The 23,120-nt window shown below is 42.8% G+C and overlaps 1 protein-coding gene across 2 annotated transcripts in view; it reads right to left on the reverse strand.

Moving 5' to 3' along the window:
- Positions 1–23,120, reverse strand: part of UBQLN1 (ubiquilin 1) — a 44,798-nt gene that overhangs the window by 7,585 nt on the left and 14,093 nt on the right. For both annotated transcript variants that reach the window (XM_075931763.2, XM_075931762.2), the window contains exons 3-8: positions 18,278–18,396; positions 17,107–17,369; positions 16,034–16,192; positions 14,697–14,940; positions 10,381–10,523; positions 8,776–8,859 (exon numbers count right to left, since the gene is read on the reverse strand). In XM_075931763.2, coding sequence (XP_075787878.2) covers positions 8,776–8,859; positions 10,381–10,523; positions 14,697–14,940; positions 16,034–16,192; positions 17,107–17,369; positions 18,278–18,396 — 1,012 coding nt within the window. The remainder of the gene's footprint in view (positions 1–8,775; positions 8,860–10,380; positions 10,524–14,696; positions 14,941–16,033; positions 16,193–17,106; positions 17,370–18,277; positions 18,397–23,120) is intronic.

Here is a 23,120-nt window from a genome sequence, read left to right on the forward strand (position 1 = left end):
GGATTGGAAACTGTGGCTTGTGGCAAACAGGGAAACTCCACAAGCTGTCCTTGCATGCTGGTGCTGCTCCTGTTATAGCCAATGGGATCTGCAGCGAGGCACCTGCAAGCAAGGACAGCATTCAGAGCCACCTGCCCTTTAAAAGGCAACAAGGACATGCCAGCTGCTTTCTGGAGCAGCATGGGGCCAGGACAGGCAAGGAGTCTGCCTTAGACCCAATGTGCAACTCACTGGGAGCCACACGAGGGACACGCTCCATGCCCCATCCCACATCCTAAGCCTCTGCCCCAGACCTGAGCCCCTTCTACACCCTAACTCCCTCACAGAGCCCATACCACTGGCCCAGAACCTCTTCCTGCACCCCAGCTCCCTCAAATACCCCTACCCTCTGCCTCAGCCAATAGGTGAGGAGGTGGGGGGAGAAGAGGCAGTGTGGAAGGAATGGGGTATGGAAGAGGGCAGATGGAAAGAAATGAGGGTTGGGAACAGAGAAGAAAGGGGAATAGAGGTATCACGGGGGAAATGGGAGTCCAGCATGAACAGTCTCTCCGCAGCAGCTGGGGCTCTCTGGTTAAGAAGGCCCATTACACCCTCACCCTGACAAGCATTTCCGCCACCATACACCTGGGCACATCTGAAAGTACCGCACACCCAGATTCCCACTGCACAGAGCCCCAGCAAGCTGCACCTGGACTCCCCACCCCATCAAGCCCCACTTCCCCAGCACCTGGACACTCCACCAGGTCCCACTTTTCTCCCAATCCCAGAGTCCCATTGCCCCTACACCCAGAACCCCTGTGCATTCAGATTTCACCACTGAACCATCCATTCCCAGATTCTTGGATGCCCCCACATTAATTCCTCCACACTTGGATCATGCTGGGCTCAGCCTGCCTAGCCAAACCTGGTATGCCTGGTACACAGGAGCAGGGCCTGCCCTTACACTGTGTTAGGATCAGGTGCAGCTTAACTGAGTTCCTGTAGTAGGGGACAGTGATGTCCCCACCTCAATGCAGCCAGAGGCCTGTGCTCCTGACTACTAGAAATGTGAAGATCTGGGGTTTCTTGTCAGATTTCCAGTATGACATTGGACCTATAATTTAAGACATGATCTCAAGGGGAGTTTTTCCACTGATTAAAATACAGCGGATAAGGAACTTAATTATCCTGTGCCTCAGTTTTTACAACTGAAAAAAGGGATGATAATAATACTTGCCTGCCTCACAGGAGTAAATTAGTTGGTTTTGGTTAGGTGCTTTGAGGTCATCAGATGTAAAGTGCTTAGAAATGCAATTTTACAAAAAAAAAATCCAAAATCTTTCTGCTTCATTCAATTTGGGACTTTATGGGATGACAACAACTCCTACTTTGTGATGCTGAAGCACTCTGCCAGCAAAGGCAGGGTTATCATCACTTTTCAAAGCATTAGGCAAAGAGACAGGTAGGCCAGCCAGCCTTATGCTGTGTGTGCGGTAAATGTGTGCGCTTCAGGGAAGGCTGGATCATTTGTGGCAGCAGGCATCTGATGCTGGCTTGTCTTCAGGGCCAGGGCCAGCTAAGTTGGACTAAGTGGAGCAATAAATCACCAGGAGAAACAGATCTCCCTTCACCTGGTCCACAGTCCTTCAGAGCTTTCCCACAGTTAAGCAATGGCTTGGTCTGGGGCAACTGGATTTTTTTACTTCTTCAAATTCTTGAAAGGGCAGGGAGACCATTTGCTTAGGGAGGGAGATGAGCTTGAGTGATGGGAGCCTACAGAGATGGGTGTACAGGGAAGAGGGATGTGGTGGCAAAGAAGAGAGGATGTATTGGTAGGGTAGGTCTTCACTCTTCTCAGTGGATGGGAGGTATATTTGCCTGGTGAGAACAGTATTGGGGAATTGATTCCTTCTCCTCTAGGAATATTGGCTCTGCCACACTGGTACATAAAGCTGGCTTCACCATGCTGCCTCAATGGGACATTTTGCCTTCTTGGTTCTATGAGCTGAACGGTGATTATTGTTGAAGCAGCAGCCGGCCTTTATTGTACTGCCGCAATCCATGTCCATTGGCAGTTATTCATTGTTTGAGGTGCTTACCACTGTTGAAACAAACATAGGAAGCCCTCAACTTGTGTGAAGTGAAAATGAGGTGGCAGCTTTTGCAGTCTGATTACAGTCATTTTCTTCCTGGGGGGAGGGGGGGGGGCAAATGCCGGCTAAGGCTGAGGCCTGACACCTTGTTTTATTGTGTAAAGAAAGGACAGATTTCTCAATTAACTCAGAGATGGGCAATCATTTTTGATGGGGGGCCACTCCAAGGTTTTGGTAAGTGGTCAAGGGCCACACTTTTCTATGGAGGAGGTGATTGGGCTGGGGGGCAAAGCCAGAGCACAAAGCCTCCCCCCCCCCCCGCGGGGCATTTGGCACCTAGAGGGAACCGCCAACCGTTTTGAGCAGCCTCAGGTTACAGTAGGCAGAGAGCGTACCTCGGGGCCTTGGCCAAGCAGTCTGCCAGCTGGCTCAAAAGGCTTGCCCACCCCTGCTTTAACTGTGTTCCCCAGGATAAATTAGAAGGGTACTGGGAATTTGCAAGCTACCGGCCTGTCAAGTTATCAGGGTATATAAAAAACAAAAACTGTGGCTGACATTTCTTATTCTCAAATTTAGATCTTTTAATTAGATACCTTCTGCATGTCTGGCACATGGTACAAAACGCTCTTTTTTTTTTAAAAAAAAAGAAACGCAGAAAAATAGAGCAGGGTTTCCAAAAATTTGCTTGGGTTCAGGGATTTGGCTGGAAGGGGACAAGCACACAGTGAGTAGGATGCAAAGGGAAGGAGAGGAAAGAGAGGAGGGAGACAGTGGGAAGGGGACAGGGGATCTACTGCCTCCACAAGTGGATATTTCACCCATCACCCAGGGTTGAGCCTCAAAAGGTCATGGCTGAAAATTAGGACACGCCAAGAACGAACGACTGTCTTCTCTGTTTTTGAGATTGTGGAAATCCTTTCATTTTAGGGAGAGGGGTTCAGTTTCAAGGTCCACACTTGAAAACAGGCACAAAACAAGCTCAATCTAGCAACAGACATAAAGGGTAACAAGAAAACATTCTACAAATATATTAGAAGAGGAAGACCATTGAAAAATGGGCCTGCCCAGTCTTTGAAGAGGGAAAAACAACAGAAAACGGGGAAATGGCAGTGGTGCTTAATTTCTTTGTTTTGATTTTCACCAAGAAGGTTGATGGTGATTTGATAGTGAATGCTGAAGAAAAGTAGTAAGTTCAGAAGTTAAAATAGGAAAAGAATAATTTTAAAATTTACTTAGAAAAGTTAGAAGCCTTCAAATCACCAAGGCCTGATGAAATGCATACTATGATTATGCAAAGAGATGATTGAGGAGATAGCTGAGCCACTAGCTATCATTTTTGAAAAGCCATGAAAAATTCCAGAAGACTGGAAAAAGGCAAATATAGTGCTCATCTATAAATAATGGAAATAAGGACAACCCAGACAACTACAGACCAGTTAACTTCTGTGCTAGGAAAGATAAAGGAGCAAATAATTAAAAAATCCAATTCGCAAACATCTGGAAAATAATATGGTGATAAACAACAGTCAGCATGGTATTGTAAAAACCAAATCATGTCAAACCAACCTGGTAGCTTTCTTTCATAGGATAACAAGCCTTGTGGATGAGGGGGAAAACGGTAGATGTGGTATACTAAAGAGTAAGGGATTTTATACAGTCTTGCATGACCTCTTCATTAAACAACGAGGGAAATAAAACCTACATCAGAAGAAGGCAATTTTTGATGGGGGGACCATACTCCAAGAATTTGGTAAGTGGTCAAGAGCTGCACTCTTCCATTATACTAAATGGAGGAGGTGCAGGGGTCTGGGATCAAGGTTAGGTGCAGAAGGGAGCTTGCAGTAAGAGTTTAGGGTGTGGTATCCGAGAGGGAGTTTGGGTGATCTGGGGCAGCCGACTGGGATGCAGGAGGGGGTGCAGGTGGTTGTAGTCTGAGGCAGGAGGGGGTGCAGGGATTTGGGTTGTAACCAGGGACAGCAGATTGGGGTGCAAGGTCTGAGAGGGAGTTGTGACCTGAGGAGGGGCGTAAGAGGGGACGCAATGTCTGAGAAGGTGTGTGTGTGGGGGGAAGAAGAGGGCTGGAGCAGGGGTGTAGAAAGAAGGTTTGGGTTACATGGGGTAGAGGAGCAGAGGGTTGGGGGAGGTAGGAGCTAGGGTACCCAGAGAATAGTCATCAATTGTTCAGTGTCATGCTAGAAAGGCATATTGAGTGGGGTTCTGCAGGGATTAGTTTTGGGACAGATTCCGTTCTGTATCTTTAGCAACTATTTAGATAATGGCAGAGAGCTGTGGTGTCCAACATGCTAGCCACATATGGCTATTTGGCCAGTTGAGTGTGGCTAGTTCATTATAGTGGCTACTGCCTCAGAACTGGTTGGACACTGTGGGCATAGATAGTATGCTTATAAAGCGTGTGGATTATACCAAGCTGGGAGGGTTTGCAACTGCTTTGGAGGCTAGGGACATAATTCAAAATGATCTGCACAAACTGAAAAAATGATCAGAAGTAAACAGGATGAAATTCAATAAGAAAAAAATCAAAGTATTCCACTGAAGAATGAACAATCAGTTGCGCACACAGTGCTTTTTTTGTGACAGTACTGACCGGTACGCAATGCCGGCACCTCCAGACGCAGTACCGGCACTTCCAGTCAGAGCTCAACAACTTTTCCCCTGGAGTACCGGCACTTTTATTTTTAAACAAAAAAAGCACTGTGCACACATATAAATTGTAAAGTGACTGTCTAGGAAGCAGTATTGAAAAAAGGTATGTAGGGGTCATAGTGGACCACAAGCTAAATATGAGTCAACAGTTGCACAAATACACACAAAAAAAGCAAAATGGATGTACATTCTGGGATGTATAACAAGAGTGTTATAAGCAAAACATGAGGGCTACATCTACATTGGCAAGATTTTGCGCAAATATTCTTTAACGCAAGAGTTTTTGCGTTAGAGTATTTGCGCAAGAGTGTGTGTACACTGGCATGTGAGTTTTCATGAGATTTGCTTTTGCACAAGAGCATCCGTGCCAGTGTAGACGGATTTTAGCCATTGTGCTTTCTTGCCCAAAAAATTCATGTTGCCTGTCTACACTGGCCTCTTGTACAAGAACAGTTGCGCAAGAGGGCTTATTCCTGAGCAGGAGCACCATAGTTCTTGCACAAGAAGCACTCATTTTACACATTAGAACGTCAGTGTTCTTGCGCAAGAACTCCCCGTCAGTGTAGACAGGCAGCATGTTTTTGCGCAAAAGCAGCCGCTTTGGCGCAAGATTGCGCCAATGTAGAGACAGACGAGAAGTAATTCTTCTGCTCTACTCTGTGTTGATTAGAGAATTGCATCTAGTTCTGGGCATCTCACTTGAAGAAAGATGGGGACAAACTGGAGAAGGTCCAGAGAAGAGCAACAAAGGTCTAGAGCAGTGGTTCCCAACGTGGTGCCCACAGGCGCCATGGCGCCCGCCGGGGCATTTATGTGCGCCCTCCGCATGATTTGGGTTGCCTTGCCACCCCAGTACGTGGCACATGCATGGCCTCTGCCCCGGGGTGCATGTGCGGTGCCGGCCCTGGGCGCGTGGCGCATGAGGGCGCGCGGCGCATGAGCAGCCTCACCCCAGGCAGCCCCAAAAGGTTGGGGACCACTCACTGGTCTACAGTATGTGATCTATGAGGGAAGTTTGAAAGAACTGGGTTTGTTTAGTATGGAAAAGGGAAGACTGAAGGGATATGATAACAGTTTTAAGTGCAAAAGAGGGTGTTACAAGGAAGAGGGAGAAAAACTATTCTCGTTAATCTCTAATAAAACAAGAAGCAATGGGCTTAAATTGCAGCATGGGAGGTTTAGATTGGACATCAGGAAAAACTTCCTGTCAGGGTGATTAAGCACTGGAATAAATTGCCTAGAGAAGTTGTGGAATCACCATCATTGGAGATTTTAAAGACCAGGTTAGACAAACACCTGTCAGAGATTATCTAGATTAGGGGTGGGCAATAATTTTTGGCAGGGGCCACCCTCAAAGAGGCAGGGTCAGGATGCTTCCAGGCTTCCCCACCTACAGACCAGAATTGGTCTGGCGGTGGGGGAGCCCCTTTGCCCCCCCCCCAATTAAGCACCCATGCCTTTGGCAGGGCAGGAAGAGGTTCCCCCTCGCCCAGGAAGGGGAAGCGAACCAAGTTTTCTCTGCCCTGCCAGGAGCACTTAGTACTGCGAAGCGCCATGCGCTCCTGGCAGGGCAGGAGGAGACTTCACGCGTTCCCCTGCCCCCAAACTCTGATTGGCCTGGGGACAGGAGAAGTACGCAAAGTTTCCTCCACCCTACCCCCCCCCCCCCCCCCCCCCCGTGAGGAGCAGGTTTCGCACGCACCCTAACCCCCAGGCCAATCAGAGCTTGGAGGCAGGGGAGTACACAAAGTTTCCTCTGCCCTGGAAGGCACGTGCAGCACTTTAAGTGCCGCATGCTCCTCCCATGGCGGGGGTAGGGTGGAGGAAGGTTCGTGCACTCCCCTGCCCCCAAGCTCTGATTGGCTTAGGGGCAGGGAAGCGTGCAAAACCTCCTCCCACTCTGTGGGGAATGTGCAGCACTCTGAAGTGCCTCGCACTCCTTGCAGGACAGGGGTAGGGCGGAAGAAATTTCGCATGCTCCTCCTGTCCCCAGGCGAATCAGGGCTCGGCGGGTGGGGAAGTGTGTGAAGTCTCCTCCCATTCTGCCAGGAATGCACAGCGCTACGTGCTCCTGGCAGGGCGGAGGAAACTTCATGCACTCCCCACCTCCCAGGCCTTGATTGGCCTGGGGGCAGGGGAGCGGCAAGGCCTCTGTGGGCCGGATCAACCCAATTGGTGGGCCGGATCCAGCCCACAGAGGCCCTTTTGCCCACCCCTGATCTAGATGGTGCTTGGTTCTACCATGACTGCAGAGGACTAGACTTGAGGTCCCTTCCAATTCTAATATTCTATGATTCTAAAAGGTCCTATGAGAAGTAGCAGCTCTTCTAATGACCATTCTTATTGGATGTTTTAGTATAAGATAAAAATCCTATAAAAAACACATTAGGCTTCTAACCACCCTCTTCTTCAGTTTTTCCCTTAGGTTATGTCTACACTATAAGAAAGAACACCTCTGGCACCTGACAGGCTCACGGGGCTCAGGCTGTAAAGCTATAAAACTGGGGTGTAGATGTTTGGGCTCAGGAACTTGTTAGCTTCAACAGATACAGAACAGGATCTGAAGAGACAAATTCTAAATCTTCCCTGATTAAATTCAGGCTAGTAAAACTCATTGAGATATTAAAAGTGCTGGGGTCCCTTCATGCCCACGATGTGTCTTTGAAATAGGTTGGTGAAGTCCAAAGGAAAAGATGTAGATCCACAGCTGGTGAAATGTGTCAGTGTCTAAGGAAGAATCCAATGCCAACATCTTTAAACATCATGTTGACAACTTATCATATAGCGGCCAATATTCTGAGTTTTGTTATAATAGAAATAATTTTGGCTAGACAACTTAAATGTCTTAGATCATCTTAGCCACGTTAATCTAGTACAGACCTGAGTACAGATCAGAAACGACGTTGATGGATTAGGATCTCTCCCAGGAGTGGATAGGGTGGCACACAGATGTGTGCGTTCTTCCTTGCCAAAGCATTCCCACGGACAACTATGCAATCCTCACCATCTCAAAAGACACCATCACTACAATTGCCATGGGATTCAGTCACATCTTCCCCACTGGGGGGGTCATCTAACAGGTTAGCGCAGATGTATGAGCTGCAATGTTTTTAGCTCTGCATCTTCATCTCACTCAGCTCAGTGGTTTGAACATCTGACCCAGCCTCTGGGGAGACCCACAATGAGTGATCTAGTTAAAGCTTAATCCAGAAAAAACAAAGGTGATTTTATGACACATGCAAAAGAGATGTTAATGGTTAACCGGTAAGCCCCTCCTTGTAAGGATGAGGCTTACCAGTTACCATTAACTGGTAGGAGCTGGAGCAGCTTTCTCCTTGCCTCCTGCCTGGAGCGAAGGGTCTCTCCAGCCTGGCCAGACAAGGCCTCGTCTGTTACGGTGGGGGAACAACTCCAGCAAGGGGCTGGAGCTGCCCCTTGCTCGACCCTGTTTAACTGGTTAAACTTAATGTTTAACCAGTTAACAGGATTTTACATCCCTAAACTATGCAGTCTAAACAAGTCAAGCCGAGCCCCAGAATTCGTATCAACTATGCTCAAGGCACGACGACCTCCAGGAAGTTGCATCATTGCACAGGCCTCAATAATATGTGTCATGGTTTGTGGCTTCCTATGCTGACATAGTGGACTGTCTCATTCAAGGAACTCTATCCGGCCTCTATATTTTGGGGAGGGAAATGCAAACCAAGAGCTCATGTTACTGGTGGAGGATTTAGTTTGGTTTAGTATTTGCAAAGCAGCACAAGAAAAAATTAGACAAACTATAATCTGAAATTAAGTAATTATTCATTCCAAACAGAAAGTAGAAGCAATACTTATCTTCTAATAGGTATGTAACTTTGGATATCAACTGGAATGGAGAAGTGAATCTGATGAATCAGCCATTTACAATTTAATATCTAAAAGACCAATCCCCCAATTGAAGCGAGTGTTTGCAATAGAACAGATCAGGCCTTTATACTTTCAACCAGAATAAAAAGACCATATGTATGCAATTTGGCTACACTACTCTTTTACTCACTTGTTGAAGGAAAGTTGGGAGTTGTTGTCTCATTTGTTCCTGAAGCTGAGGATTTCCAGCAAATAAGGGATTATTCAGCATCATCTATGGGGCAAATGTTCAATTTTAGCTGAAAATACTCAATACAGAAATAAAGCTGCTTCCCTCCCGGCACCACCAGAAAAAGGTGATTTAGTGCAACTTGTATATTTAGTTTATTTATAATTAACTGTTTTACATGACAATTAGGATGTTCTTTGAAAAAAATTGTTTACATTACCATGCTATTTTCCTTTACTTACTATCCAAAACCAATTTCTGATAAGCACTGAGTCATCTAACACAGGGCAAGACAGTGGGGGGCTGTTTTGTTTTTATCCAAATGGAAGTACCAAGATATATGCATAAACATCCCCTCCTTGCAGATGAGACAGCGCGAAAAGGATGAATTGGATAGGCTTGCACATAACATACTCAAGGACTATTCCTTTATGCAAATATTCAATGTATGCAAAAAGCCACTGAAGCTCCCGTTAGGTTTTGTTTTAAAGCATGAGATACTTTTCGTTCCACTCCACAAGGCACTTCCATTCCAACTAACTGCACAAACCCAAACACCCTTGTTTTGCACCACCCCACTCCCTCCATCTCCCCTCAACCTCTCTCCCATCACTTGCTCCAGGCTGGTGCAGGAGATAGGCAGCAGGGTGGTCGGAGTGTGGGAGGGGCCTGTGGGTTGACGCTGGGAAATGGGCAGGGCCCTACTAAATTCATAGTCCATTATGGCCAATTTCATGGTCATGGGATAGGAAAAAATAGGTAAACTTCATGTTTTCAGTTGTTTAAATCTGAAATATCACCATGTTGTAACCATGGGATCCCAAAAAGACATGAATCATCACAAACCTGTCGTAGGAGGCTCATGGGACTGCCATCCTTACTTCAGAGTACAACTCTGAAAGCAGCACAGAAGGGGCAGCAACCAGAGAGCTTCCTGAATCCTGCAGCTGCTGGAGGTTCCAAGAGATAGAGGTGGGTCCCGTCTAGTCACCCCATCCTACCACCAGAGCAGTTTGCAGGGGAGGGACAGTCCTGTCCTTCCCCTGCCCAGTCAGAAGTAGGAAGCCCCCTTTGATAGGGGGCTCTCCCAGCAGCACAGGGAAGATATGATCCAACTCCACAAGTCTATTCCATCTGCAGAAACCTCAGGCTCCTGCCCAGTCTCAGACAATGTCCTGCTACAGAGAGAAGCATCCCTAGAGGTGGGTTTGCTCTGGTCCACCCTCCTGCACTTCCACCTCCAGAGCTGTTTGCTAGAGAGGGATGTGTCGTGTCCTGTCCTTCCCGTGCTTAGTCAGAGGTAGGAAGCCCCCTTTGATGGATTGCTCCTAGGAACAAGGAGACCAAATTTCATGGGGAAGGTTTACTTCACGGTCTGTGACATGTTTATCATGGTTGTGAAATTGGTAGGGCCTTAGGCATGGGATTGGGGGTGCAGGATGCAAGTTCAGTGAGGGAGGGAGGGCTAGGGATGTCATCCTGTAGAGGACAACATGATTAATCGATAAGCTCAGGCTTATCCGTTAATCTTGTTGATTACACACATGCCCGCCCCTCCCTGTTTACCTGTGCTGCAAGATCAGGGTTCTGACTTAGTGACTGCATCATGCTTCTCATATAAGGTGCAGACAACATATTCTGCATAAGCTGTGGATTTTCCGTTATTTGTTGCAACAAGCTCTGCATTCCTGGAGTGTTGAACATACCAGCTTTAAAAGTAGAAAATGGCCATTTCAGCAACGCATAACCATGAAAATAGTAACAGATACATTTTTATTTAATTATAATTAAATATGGCAATGAGTGCAAATTCGTTTCCATAATTTGACATGAGACACTAATTATGGTCTTTAATGGACATTGGCCACAACGTATTTCAAAAAACTTCTCCACATTTAACCCACTATCAAATGAAAAATGCCAAGTGTTTTAATATTTTACAAGTAACTAGTGCTTAATTTCAACAGATATCTCAAGAACAAATTACCTTTTTTTTTTTTTTTTTTTTAAAGGAAGGCAGGTTTAAATATGAAAACTAGGTTTTAACAGTGGCAGAAAAGGCAGTACAAGTAATAAAGGACAAACTGCACACTTAACTCTCCATAACTCTTCTAAACAGTTCAGAAAACCTGATTATCTCATCACAAACGGTACCAAAACTACACGGGACTCCCTACACACAGTTCTGGATTTGTATCTTAAAATATTAATTTACATTTCCTCGGTTATTTATTTTAGTCACTCCTCCACCATCTGACTATGTGATGTCACTACCAAGTCAGATCCAGCACACCTCTTCCCATACTTTGTACAGGAAGAATATGGTGTGCTTTTTGAGTAGTTTGAATAATCTACAGACATTAGTAAGCTTGCAAACCACTCGGAAGAGATGTCAACTTCCAAGTTGCGCAGGAGCACACTGCAAACAAGTTCTTTCTTAACCTGCGAAACTTCAATATGTAACCAACAGTTATGAGTGAGGGGCATTGGACATGGAAATCAAAATATTCTAACTTTCCATTTTGCACATTTTTTAACACCAGCACAAAATGAAACTAATTTGAAACTTTCACAATTAAAAAAACCAAAAAACCCAAGATTATCTTGCAAAAGCAGCAAGGAGTCCTGTGGCACCTTATAGACCAACTGAAGTGTTGGAGCATAAGCTTTCGTGGGCAAAGACCCACTTCGTCAGATGCATGTAGTGGAAATTTCCACAGGCAGGTATAAATATGCAGGCCAGAATCAGGCTAGAGATGACAAGGTGGATTCAATCAGGGAGGATGAGGCCCACTTCTAGTAGCTGATCTGGAGGTGTGAATAGCAAGAGAGGAGAAGCTGCTTTTGTAGTTAGCTAGCCATTCACAGTCTTTGTTTAATCCTGAGTTGATTGTGTCAAACTTGAAGATGAACTGTAGCTCAGCAGTTTCTCTTTGAAGTCTGGTCCTGAAGTTTTTTTGCTGCAGGATGGCTACCTTTAGATCTGCAATTGTGTGTCCAGGGAGATTGAAGTGTTCCCCTACAGGTTTTTGTATATTGCCATTCCTAATATCTGATTTGTGTCCATTTATTCCTTTATGTAGGGACTATCCAGTTTGGCCCATATATATAGCAGAGGGGCATTGTTGGCACATGATGGCATATATTACGTTAGTAGATATGCAGGAGAATGAACCAGTGACAGTATGGCTGACCTGGTTAGGTCCTGTGATGGTGTTGCTGGTGTATATATGTGGGCAGAGTTGGCACCGAGGTTTGTTGCATGGATTGGTTCCTGAGTAAGAGTTATTATGGTGCGGTGTATAGTTGTATACAGTACACCATATAGGTGTATATGGTGCTGGTGAGAATATGCTTCAGGTTGGCGGGTTGTCTGTGGGCGAGGACTGGCCTGCCTCCCAAGGCAGAAAGTGAGGGATCATTGTCCAGGATGGGTTGTAGGTCACTAATGATGTGTTGGAGAGGTTTTAGCTGAGGACTGTAGGTGATAGTCAGTGGTGTTCTGTTGGTTTCTTTCTTGGGCTTGTCCTGTAGCAGGAGGCTTCTCGGTACACGTCTGGCTCTGTTAATCTGTCTCCTCACTTCCTTGTGTGGGTATCGTAGTTTACAGAATGCTTGTTGAAGATCTTGTAGGTGTAAGTCTCTGTCCGAGGGGTTGGAGCATATGCAGTTGTACCTCAGTGCTTCGCTGTAAACAATGGATCGTGTGGTGTGTCCGGGATGGAAGCTGGAGCATGCAGATAAGCATAGCGGTCGGTAGGCTTTCGGTATAGGGTGGTGTTTATGTCACCGTCACTTATTTGCACCGTGGTGTCCAGTGTTAGTCTATAAGGTGCCACAGGACTCCTCGCCACTTTTGCAGATTCAGACTAACATGGCTACCTCTCTGATACTCGACACCATGCAAGATTATCTTGGACACCAAAACTCTATATAGAGTTTGAGTTTCTGTACCTCTCCTTCTGCTCCATGCCTGTTCTTGTCTCCCTCCCCATATTTATCCCCCTGAGCATGCACACCCACACCTTACCTGACCTAACCAGAAGACTGACCCTTCCTCCTCTCTACACTGGAGCAAGTCAGGCTGTTTTTCCCTTCATGCTGAGAACTAGCAGGGGACTCTCAGAGCACAAAAGTCTCCTTGTTCTCTCTTTTGGTGCCTGGACTCACACACAGTGGCCCTGCAACTTGGGGATACTGAATGTTTAGTAGCTGCGTGGGATGGGGCACACTCAGTGAAGATGGAATCTTCAGTGAACACTGCTGCCAGCCACTAACAGATTTCTGAGCACAAGCTAAGCGCTAGTTGCAAAGAATCAGAGGGGTAGCCATGTTAGTCTGAATCTGCAAAAGCAGCGAGGAGTCCTGTGGCACCTTATAGACTAACTGAAGTGTAGGAGCATAAGCTGAAATGTAGGAGCATAAGCATAAGCTTCCGTGGCAAAGACCCACTTCGTCAGATGCATGAACATGCATCTGACGAAGTGGGTCTTTGCCCACGAAAGCTTATGCTCCTATACTTCAGTTAGTCTATACGGTGCCACAGGACTCCTCGCCGCATTTGCAAAGAAATGTAACGTAAGTTTTTCCTATGTTTTCATTGGAATAGCAAAAGACACAACCTTTATAATAGGGCAATTGCTTTTAGAGATGTAAGAGTTTAAATTTAACTCATTAACCAGTTAGCATCTCGGTTCCAATTAACGGTAAAGCTCCTGCGAGCAAGTGGCATTAGGAGCCTGCAGGGTCGGCAGCATTTAGCCAACTGAATTATAATCAGTTACATGGTTATGGATGTAAAAACAGTTAAATCGTAATTACTTTCTCTCTCTTTTAAACCACTGAAATACTAGGGCTTCAAGAAAGACAATACAAAATTTTATTTTTAACATGAGTTACCCATGTTGTCCCTATTTTTGTTCTCAGAAATGGAGAATAATTTTGATAAATTTAAAAATATTGAAAGTTAAATAGATAGCAACATAAAAGTTTTCAGACTGAACTGTTAGCATAGTGAAGTTATAGGCAACTGAAAAAAAGGTTTAAGAATGTGAAATGTTCAACCACCTCCATTATAAGCCTTGATACCAGCACCACCAATAATTTGTTTAAATAAAATAATTTTAGTAGCAGATATGTTAACTGACCTCCACTCTGCCAGAGATGCCAACCTGCATCAATTATTTACTGAATTTTCAAACAAGCTATTTTGTGCCACACACAGAGGTGATCCCTACAAACATCCTCTAAATCCTTAAACTGTGGTTTGCTGTGATGCCTACAAGAAACTGGATACCAAACAACAGCTAAAATACCACGACTAATGCTGATCGCTGCTGTTTTATGGTTTCCTTAGGCTCTTCCTATATGTGTTCTTCACCCTTTACTACTTGACGATAAGATTTAGACGATAAGAGCTTTGATGCACAGGCCATCATTTTTCTTATATGGTTATGCAGTGTCTACTACAATGATGCCATGGTCAATGACTAGGGCCCCTACATACCATAATAATACAAATTAATGACTGATGTTGGAACATTAATTTTATAATTTAAAATATAAGCTGTATTTAACAATATTTTATCCAATACTTACATTATTGGACTTTGCACTATCTACCGGGCAGAATGCTTTTAATTTGCCTAGCAGGTCTCTACCTATATTGTTATTTTAGCAGTGGCTCCAGTGTTCTTGAGATAAGTTTACTTTGCATGTTTGTTTTCCTACATAGGAATTTGATATTAGTAAAGAACTATGCAAGTAAATATTAGTAACACTAAATCATTTAAACACAACCTTTTCTAATACATGAATGTCTATCATTTCAGACATTTCCTGAATAAGTGCAAGTAAATACAAGTCTATCATAACGAACATACCTCCAGCTCCAGGTCCCAAATTAGGCATGGTTGAGCCTGGTCCTGTACTGCTGGTAGTGCTATTTCCAATGCTACTACTGCCCCCAGTTTCACCACTGTTGCTGCTACCGGTTGTAGAACTCTGAGAACTAGATTGAGGAGCCCAAGGATTTGGTAAAGGGTCTCTGTTTTCTGTACGAGATGGCTGACTGTCCCCACCTGACGATACACTGCTTACCAAGGAAGCAAATGGGTTACCTCCAAACTATAAAGGAGGAAAAACAAGGAATACCATCCATTAAAACCATCAGTTTTAGCTTTGCTAGAAATGACAGGCTTTGAGATATATATGCACTATTACCAACTTGAAGACTATAATTCTCAGAGCAGTCTGTCTGATTTAATATTAGCCTTTTAAATATATTTTGTAAAGTATTACCATCACCATTAGTTCAGCTCTGGCAGCTACAGTTTCAAGCATAAAAGAGTGAAAGTCACCTTATTTGCTTCAAATTTAGAGTCTCTAGGAACACAAAGACCAAAGGCGGTGACCACACATACATTCACCAGTACAAGGTTTAGCCTATTTTATAATTATTCAATGTGCATTAAAGTTATGATTACCTACACACAGAGATTCTATACAGAGCCATGCACCAGTCCAGTTATACTCATTCTTGATGTAGAGTTAGGGTCTGATGGGTCTCTCATAGCTTGCTCATTAGTAGAGGGATGGTACCTGCTGGATTCTCCCAGGGGAGCTCAGTTTTCCCATTCTGGGCATCTCCTTTTTATAATGTGAATCTGTCTACATTTACATTCTGCACATGTCCCTATAAGTGTCCATCCTCTTTTCTCTTACTAGTCTGTGTCCCCTGGATACTTAAGGGACCCAATTTTCCGATAGGCTGAGTAAGCTCCCTTTATTCTCATTATCATTTACACAACCTATATCCTGGGATTAAAACACATGTCTGAAATAGATGCATTTTTACAGTTTTTATAATCTAATGTTCATCTTCCGGGTAATTTTGTGCACCATGTTCACTTGGTACCTCCTTTCCCATAATCTTAGGGCATCAGGTTTTCTTCTGGTCACTTGTGTCTTCATTTCTTGTCTTCAAGAAATGTATCCTAAAACATCTAAGCTAAAGTCTTGCTGGGTTTGCCAACAGGTTCTTGTATTTCAGCTTGTCTTATTCACTAGGTTGCTATTTAGAGGAACTCTCTTATACTTATTCATTTTACAAATCAACAGTAACTGCCATAAAATGAATATATATGCTATAGCAATCAACATCACACAATAAGAGAATAACTGAAGTCATTGGCTACAGTTCAATGTACCCATTTCTCACCTGTTCTTGGGCTGCATTCAACATTGGCTCCTGAATATCTGTATACATGCGTCGCAAAGCATTGTATCCACCTGGTATACTCTCAAGGTTGCTCAAGGCTCGGTCTTGGTTTCTCATCATTTCTTGCATCATTGCAGGGTTTCTTGCTAGTTCTAATGTCTAAGAAAGTGGAACATTTAATCAGTGCTAATAAAAATTCGATTCTGTGAAAACAGCATCTGAAGCAATGTCCCCATCATAAAAACTTTAATTATATTTTTTATTTATATATTATCTAACCTGCTGCTGTTAGTTTGAATTGCTGTCGAAGCTAGAGTGAGAATTTTTCTTGATGGAATCATTAGAAAATTAAATCAACTGAATTTTCATTCAACATTTTGCCAAAATTATAAAAATGTTTAAAGTTTAGTTATATAGTACTTGACAAAGTACTTGATAGAACGACTATGATATATGGCACTGGGCAGGAGAGAGGAAGGAACACAATGTTATGTCCAAGTTCACTTCTATCCACACAGAACTAGGGAATTTACAAAATCTAGATTCAACTCAGAAATACAGTATGCTGCTTCCATACAGAAACCACTAGAATTAAATACCTGGTTTCTCAAATCCATAGTATTTATTAGTTTGTGTCTTAAAAGCCTCTACAACAGAGATATATACCAGCAGCTTTACACTGCATTTAAAATCTGACTGAAGCACTAAAAAATTAAAGCAATGTTGGCTTTTTCTGGCAAGTGCATTATTGGCTGTATAACAATCCTTCTTTCCCATCAAAATAAGAGATCTGAAGTGCACAGAAATTCTGTCCTAGTTTAACTTTAGAAAATCTGCTAATGTAATCCTAAAATACTGCCCAGGGAATGCTATAAGTTATTTAATATTAAAGACCACACATTAAACTATTTTAGACATTAGTAACTAGAAAAAACAGCATTTGCATGGAGTAGTAATCTGAGTTTTCCCACAAGCCTAAATTTCTCACCAGTGTTTCAAACACTCAAATTCACATATTTAATGTTATTACATAATTTTAAAGTTTATTAATATACAGAGAACTTTCAACATACTTGTCTCATTATATCTGGATTATTAAGCATGTGACTAATCTCTGGATTTCGCTGTATCAATTGCTGCATTTGAGGATTGGCCATAATCAATTGTCTCATCAGGTCAGGATTCGAAAGCATGCTCTGAACAAAGGGATTTTCCATTATCTGAACCATCATTTCTGGGTTGGACATGAGCTGTCGCTGCATCTGACTTTGTAACTCTGAAAAGTTAGATGTGTTCAGTCCCAGGCCACTCAAACTGGCAAGTCCTCCGAGGCCACCTTAAAAAGAGAAGAAAAAAATATTGAACTTTTTGCTTTTAAAACATTTCTAAATCAATTGCATATAGGTTTGTAAATAAAGCATAATACAGTGCATTTCCTTTTATTGTGATAAAACAGAACTTTTCCAGCTCCTTTTGCACTAAGTACTAAAAACAAGGTAAAATAGTTTTCTACAACCTTCAAGATGTCTAAATTATATAACTTGAAACTGACCCCAAAATTGTGGAAACAAAATCACTTGTGAAAATCTAAGCCACTTTAAACCCAAAACAGCAAATGCTTAAGTTTAACTATTTTATTCCATTCATTTTTTAGAAAATGAAACAAGAGACAGAGGGCCTGAATCACTAGTGCTAAGTCTGGCACAAGCAACAGCAGAAAACCACTTTTTAGCTGCAGAACATGTGTGCCTGGGATATGTACGTCCTGTAAGAGAAGGTAAGATAGCGCTATTAGGCCCAGTGATTAATTTTGGTCATAGAAGTAAGGTTATAGATAGGGCAGCAGTTTTGTTATGGTTATTCATGATCTGGATGACAATATGGACTCAATTTATGCAGTGCCCTCCACTCTTTGGGCCAATCCAGATATATTGCAGAGTATGCAAAGCTCACAGAGAGCACTATAATTTTTACAGTAGCAGCTGCACTTTACTATTGTTGACATGCTGTATGAAGCAACAGTGCAAGTAAAATTCCCCTATGCAAGATTTTCCACAATAAATTCTTATAATAGTGTACTTAAACCCTTTCCTCTAAATGTCTGGTTTTTATAGACTCACAGATTACTGTAAAACTTATTTTCAAAAGTGTCTCTCATACTGGAATATCCAGGCACACAGAATGTAATAATTTATGGAAAGGGAATATTCTTAACCTACAAAGTTAGAAGATAAAGAATCATACCCAAACCAAAAGGGCTGCTGTTTGTTGACGCTGGTGTGGAGGTACTACTACTGCTTGATGTTGTTGTGGTAGAAGTACTCCCTGTGGTGTTAGTTTGCTGAACTGAATGATCCTGTGATCTGAAGAAAAAAAACAAGTTAAAATTATAAAATTTTAGTTGGGCAATTTAAAAGATTTCTGGAATGATCCAGAGACAATTTGCATGAAAAACAAGAATATAAATGAAGGCTATTCTCATATATTGTTTCAACACAATTTATTAGATAGAGACATCAAGTAATATGGTGTGGGAGATTTCTTTAGAACAGGCTTTGTACATTTTTATTTTCTGCCCAACTAGACGTTAAACTCATCTCCCCTGCCCAGGCAAAATAGAATCTCAAGATTCACCATGACAATCTCTAAAAGGAAAGATTTAAACCCAAATAAGGCTAAAAAGGTGGTTGTGAATGTTTTATTTCACACTAGAATAGTGATAGAAATATAGCCGTGTTAGTCTGGGGTAGCTGAAGCAAAATGCAGGACAATGTAGCACTTTAAAGACTAACAAGATGGTTTATTAGATGATCAGCTTTCGTGGGCCAGACCCACTTCCTCAGATCAAATAGTGGAAGAAAATAGTCACAACCATATATACCAAAATACCCTTTGGTATATATGGTTGTGACTATTTTCTTCCACTATTTGATCTGAGGAAGTGGGTCTGGCCCACGAAAGCTCATCATCTAATAAACCATCTTGTTAGTCTTTAACAAGAAAGACTACATTGTCCTGCATTTTGCTTTATTTCACACTGATTTTTCACAGAGATTCCCAAAACCCATCCTCTTCACTGCGCTGGAACCACAAGTAGGAGTTCAGCTAGTTATTGCTGCAATGAACACAGTATCACAGCCATTAGTTCTGTGAAACTAGAGCTATTTTCTAAGCAATAGCAGGTAGCAGTCCAGCTCCATTTCCAATGTTGTCCTGCCCAAACACTGAAAGTAAATTACGGGAGACAAATCCATCCAGACATCCAAATTATCTGAAAGCACAATAAAATACAATACAGTGCAATAAATGCCTGTCCTACCTAAGCATTTCTAGGAGGGGCATTGTGGCAATCCCAATTAGATGAAGGCCAATTGTGCATACAACTGTAAACAGTCTACAGCCAATACAAACAAAACTGAGTCTCTTTGGGTTGCAAGTGTTGTAACATACTGCACATTACAGGCAGTCCCCGGGTTACGTACAAGATAGGGACTGTAGGTTTGTTCTTAAGTTGAATTTGTATGTAAGTCGGAACTGTTACATATTGTAGGGGAAACTCTAGCCAAACATTTTTCCAGAGCTCAGCTTTATTCTCCCACACCTCACTTCCCTCAGTCCTTTATTCTCAAGATGAGGTGTCTGCTGAGAAAAGCCGCTCTGCGTCTCCTTGGTCTGCTGGGAAGGGGCGCTAGCTTCGCGTCTCCCTGGTCTGCTGGGGGGAAGCAGCTAGTGCGGGGTTGCCTTACCCCGTTTGTAAGTAGGGATCCGATGTAAGTCGGATCCATGTAACCCGGGGACTGCCTGTACTGTCTATTCAAAGTTAGAACTCTTTGGAAAATGGGAGTACAATTACATAAACCTGGCTATTGATTTATGACCAAGTCTGTTCCCAAACTTGCAGTCATGACAAATTTCTCATTTTCATTGCCAGAATAGCGGACTTGCACTTGATGGATTAGATCAGCTTTGGGCAGGTCAATCTGTCCTTTGCTGAAATTATCTGGATCAGCCCCAAAAATATGAATACACTGACTCACAGGAAATCAGACAGGATCTAGCCTCATTGCTAATAGTACCAACCCCATCTCCAGAGCATCTGTATGAAGCTGTTCCTGGAAAAAACAAGTTTGTAGAGAGAGGGATTCGCAAGATTTGGACATACATGCATTTTAAAACCCATTCTTAATAGCAGATTTGTCCTTGGACGGTCATCAGGCCTGTGAAACTTAGAGTTTGTTTGCTATGTAATAGTTCCTGCAATGTTTGTTCTCAACTGGGATTTGGGGTCTGCTGAGGCTGCCTTGTGCCATGGATACCATAATTTCATTAATAAAAATCCAGTTTTCACGTCAGTTTAAATCATGCTGTTTTCTGGCTGATAAATCCTACTCAGCAGCATGGTAATATCTTGGATTCTATCATAGCATAGGAATACTTCAGGGCTTTTATGCACTCCATGTATTGGCTGAGTACAGGTTTTGAACAGCTAAAGCACAAACCAAAGCATTGTCAACATACTTGTTGTGAGTATGAAGAGATCCTCCAAAGCAGGATCCTTATCATCTAGTCATCCAAGAAAGGCAACATCTATTCCCAAACTCTGAAAGCAGGCCTCAACTTAGTGAAAAGAATATAGCACTAACATCAGGCCAGATAAAACTGCTACTCTTACAATCAAGCACTCTAGGTGCTAGGGAAGAACCACTAATGCATCACTAATAATTCATTCATGAGATCCAGAGCACAATCAGTTGCCTTATCCTACAAGCATAATGGTACAAAAGATGATACAATGAATTCTTCCTTGACCAATTACTGATTCTGTTCTGAGATCTGGCATAGGCCAGAGTCCTTTTGTCTCTAATTAAATACCTGGAATTCTTTTTCACCATGTGGCACAAGCCAAAAGGGACAAGTTCTTCTGTAGCATAACTTCCTGATACAAGAGTGCCTGTGTGCTTTCCAAGGATAGCGGCAGACATTTAATTTGGAGGGATTTCTGAAGCCTAAACATTTTGCTCTAAACAGAACTTAGAACCCATGGCTGATATGACAAAGATCACCAGATAGTAAGAGACTCAAGCCCAGCTACAGTAAGTGGGGTACACTGATTGTCTGCATTACTCCTCTTTACACTTATGTGTGTTTTGACAAACGTTCAAAAGGAGTTTAGGGTCCATAGCCTCTGCTGCGGTCAAAGCTGAGTGCCACCTACAAGATATGCAGATCTCCTGCAAAGTCAGTCAATCAATCTGAAAACCAATCTTAAGGGGAACTTTTCCCAAATTCTTCATTTGTCTCTTTTTTTTAGGGCTGTTACAGAAGATCTCACTATGACCTGTGTCTCCTTTCCCTTCTTCACAGTTATCTCTACCTATTCCATTAACAGGTTCTCTTCAATACAAAGAGTCTCACTGGCATTTCAATAGACCTCCCAGTGGGACCCACAGTCCTCCAGCCACATAGACACATGCCCATGGCAGGAGTCTCACCGTCATCAAAAGTTGTCCACATTAGTTTTCCATTCCAGCCTATACCCTCACACATTTCTTGATGGAAACCTCAACTTCAAGAATGACAACTCTGGATACTTTAAAGGTGAAGCTACCCCACTGGCTTTGTGCTCACTCAGCTGGTACTTATATATATAGTCTTGGTGTTCATTAGCATTTGCCAACTTAATCTTTTGCTTGGATTTTTTTTACCCTTCAAAGTACCCCAGTCCAGCCTTTTACAAGATACACAGGAGTGTTCTTGGAGAAAGTGAGACAGAGTTCTGGAAACTTCACCTAGCCATGCATGGGCAGAAGTGGAAACTATGAATCACATCCCCCTCAGTTGATTCTGGTTCACTTTTGCAGAAGGTAAGGATCATCACTGGAGCACCATCCTCATGCACCCTGGACAACTGCAATCAAACACCCCTCCATTGCAAGGTAGTGCTGTGAAAGCCATATGTTTGTATGGTTAGACAACATTCAATTGTCTTGGCAAAAGAAAATATATGATTTGCAGTTATATAAAGTGCAGGTGGTTAACACTGTGGGAAGACCTTGAAAAATGATATGCTTAGTTGAAAACCTTAGGCTTGGAATGTGGCTTAGCTGGAAAAACTTGACCTGGAAGGTAACTCATAGAACAGGTGAAAAGTCATTGAAGAAGGCAGCCCAATGATCAGGGGTAGTTCTACACGGCTTTAATACAAAAAGGAATTGATTAAAGCAGTGACTATAGTCATATAGGTTCTGATACATAAAGTATAAAAGGGTAAACTCAAAAAAGTTCATACATCATGTTAGCTGTGCAGCTGAAGCCAGCCAACATGGGTTAGACCCTCCTCAGTCTAGTCCTGGATTAAGTACCTGATAGTGCTTATAACTGCATGTTAATGTATGGTAAGATGATTACTTAAATATTTAAGGCACGTGTGGAGCAGCTTTAAATAGCATTTGGCCTTTGAATTCGATAAAGGTATTTAAGGTTAAACTGATGTCCTGGTGATACCTGTATTATCAATTAAAATCATTCCAATAGGGCTTCTGCACATTCTACACCAGAGACTGACTTAAAGGTAGAAATACAGGTTATATGTCTATCTTTTGCAGGTATGTTTCTGCCTATTGGGCATTGTTTGAAGTTGCTAAACAAGCTGGCTTCACTCGAGAGAGGCAAAAACTGAAGCAGCTATAAGACAACAAACAATACTGGTGTTTAGCACTCCTGTACCAGGGTTGACTGTTCAACCCTGTTTTTTTTTTGTTTTTTTTTACACTATAAGCAACCTAAACCCATCTAGAAGGGAGGAATATGGCAATCAATACTCTTAAAAAGAGCACTGTGACTGTTTTCACTGACTGAAGTCAAGACGGAGCTGACTGGAAGGTTCTAAGTACAGTGGTGAAATTCAGAAGGTGGCATGTGACTGTCAAGAAAGGAAGCTGACACTCTCAGTATCCTACTATCATAGAATTTAGGGAACAAATCATCAAGGATATAGTTTAGCTAGATCTAGTTCTGCTGCACAGATCTAGTTCTGCGGCACAACAAATTGTCTAACAAGAATGGTTATTTGGTTTCTAATGGCTAA

Source organism: Pelodiscus sinensis, chromosome 6, assembly GCF_052426305.1.
Source record: "Pelodiscus sinensis isolate ZL-2025 chromosome 6, ASM5242630v1, whole genome shotgun sequence".
Taxonomy (NCBI): domain Eukaryota; kingdom Metazoa; phylum Chordata; order Testudines; family Trionychidae; genus Pelodiscus; species Pelodiscus sinensis.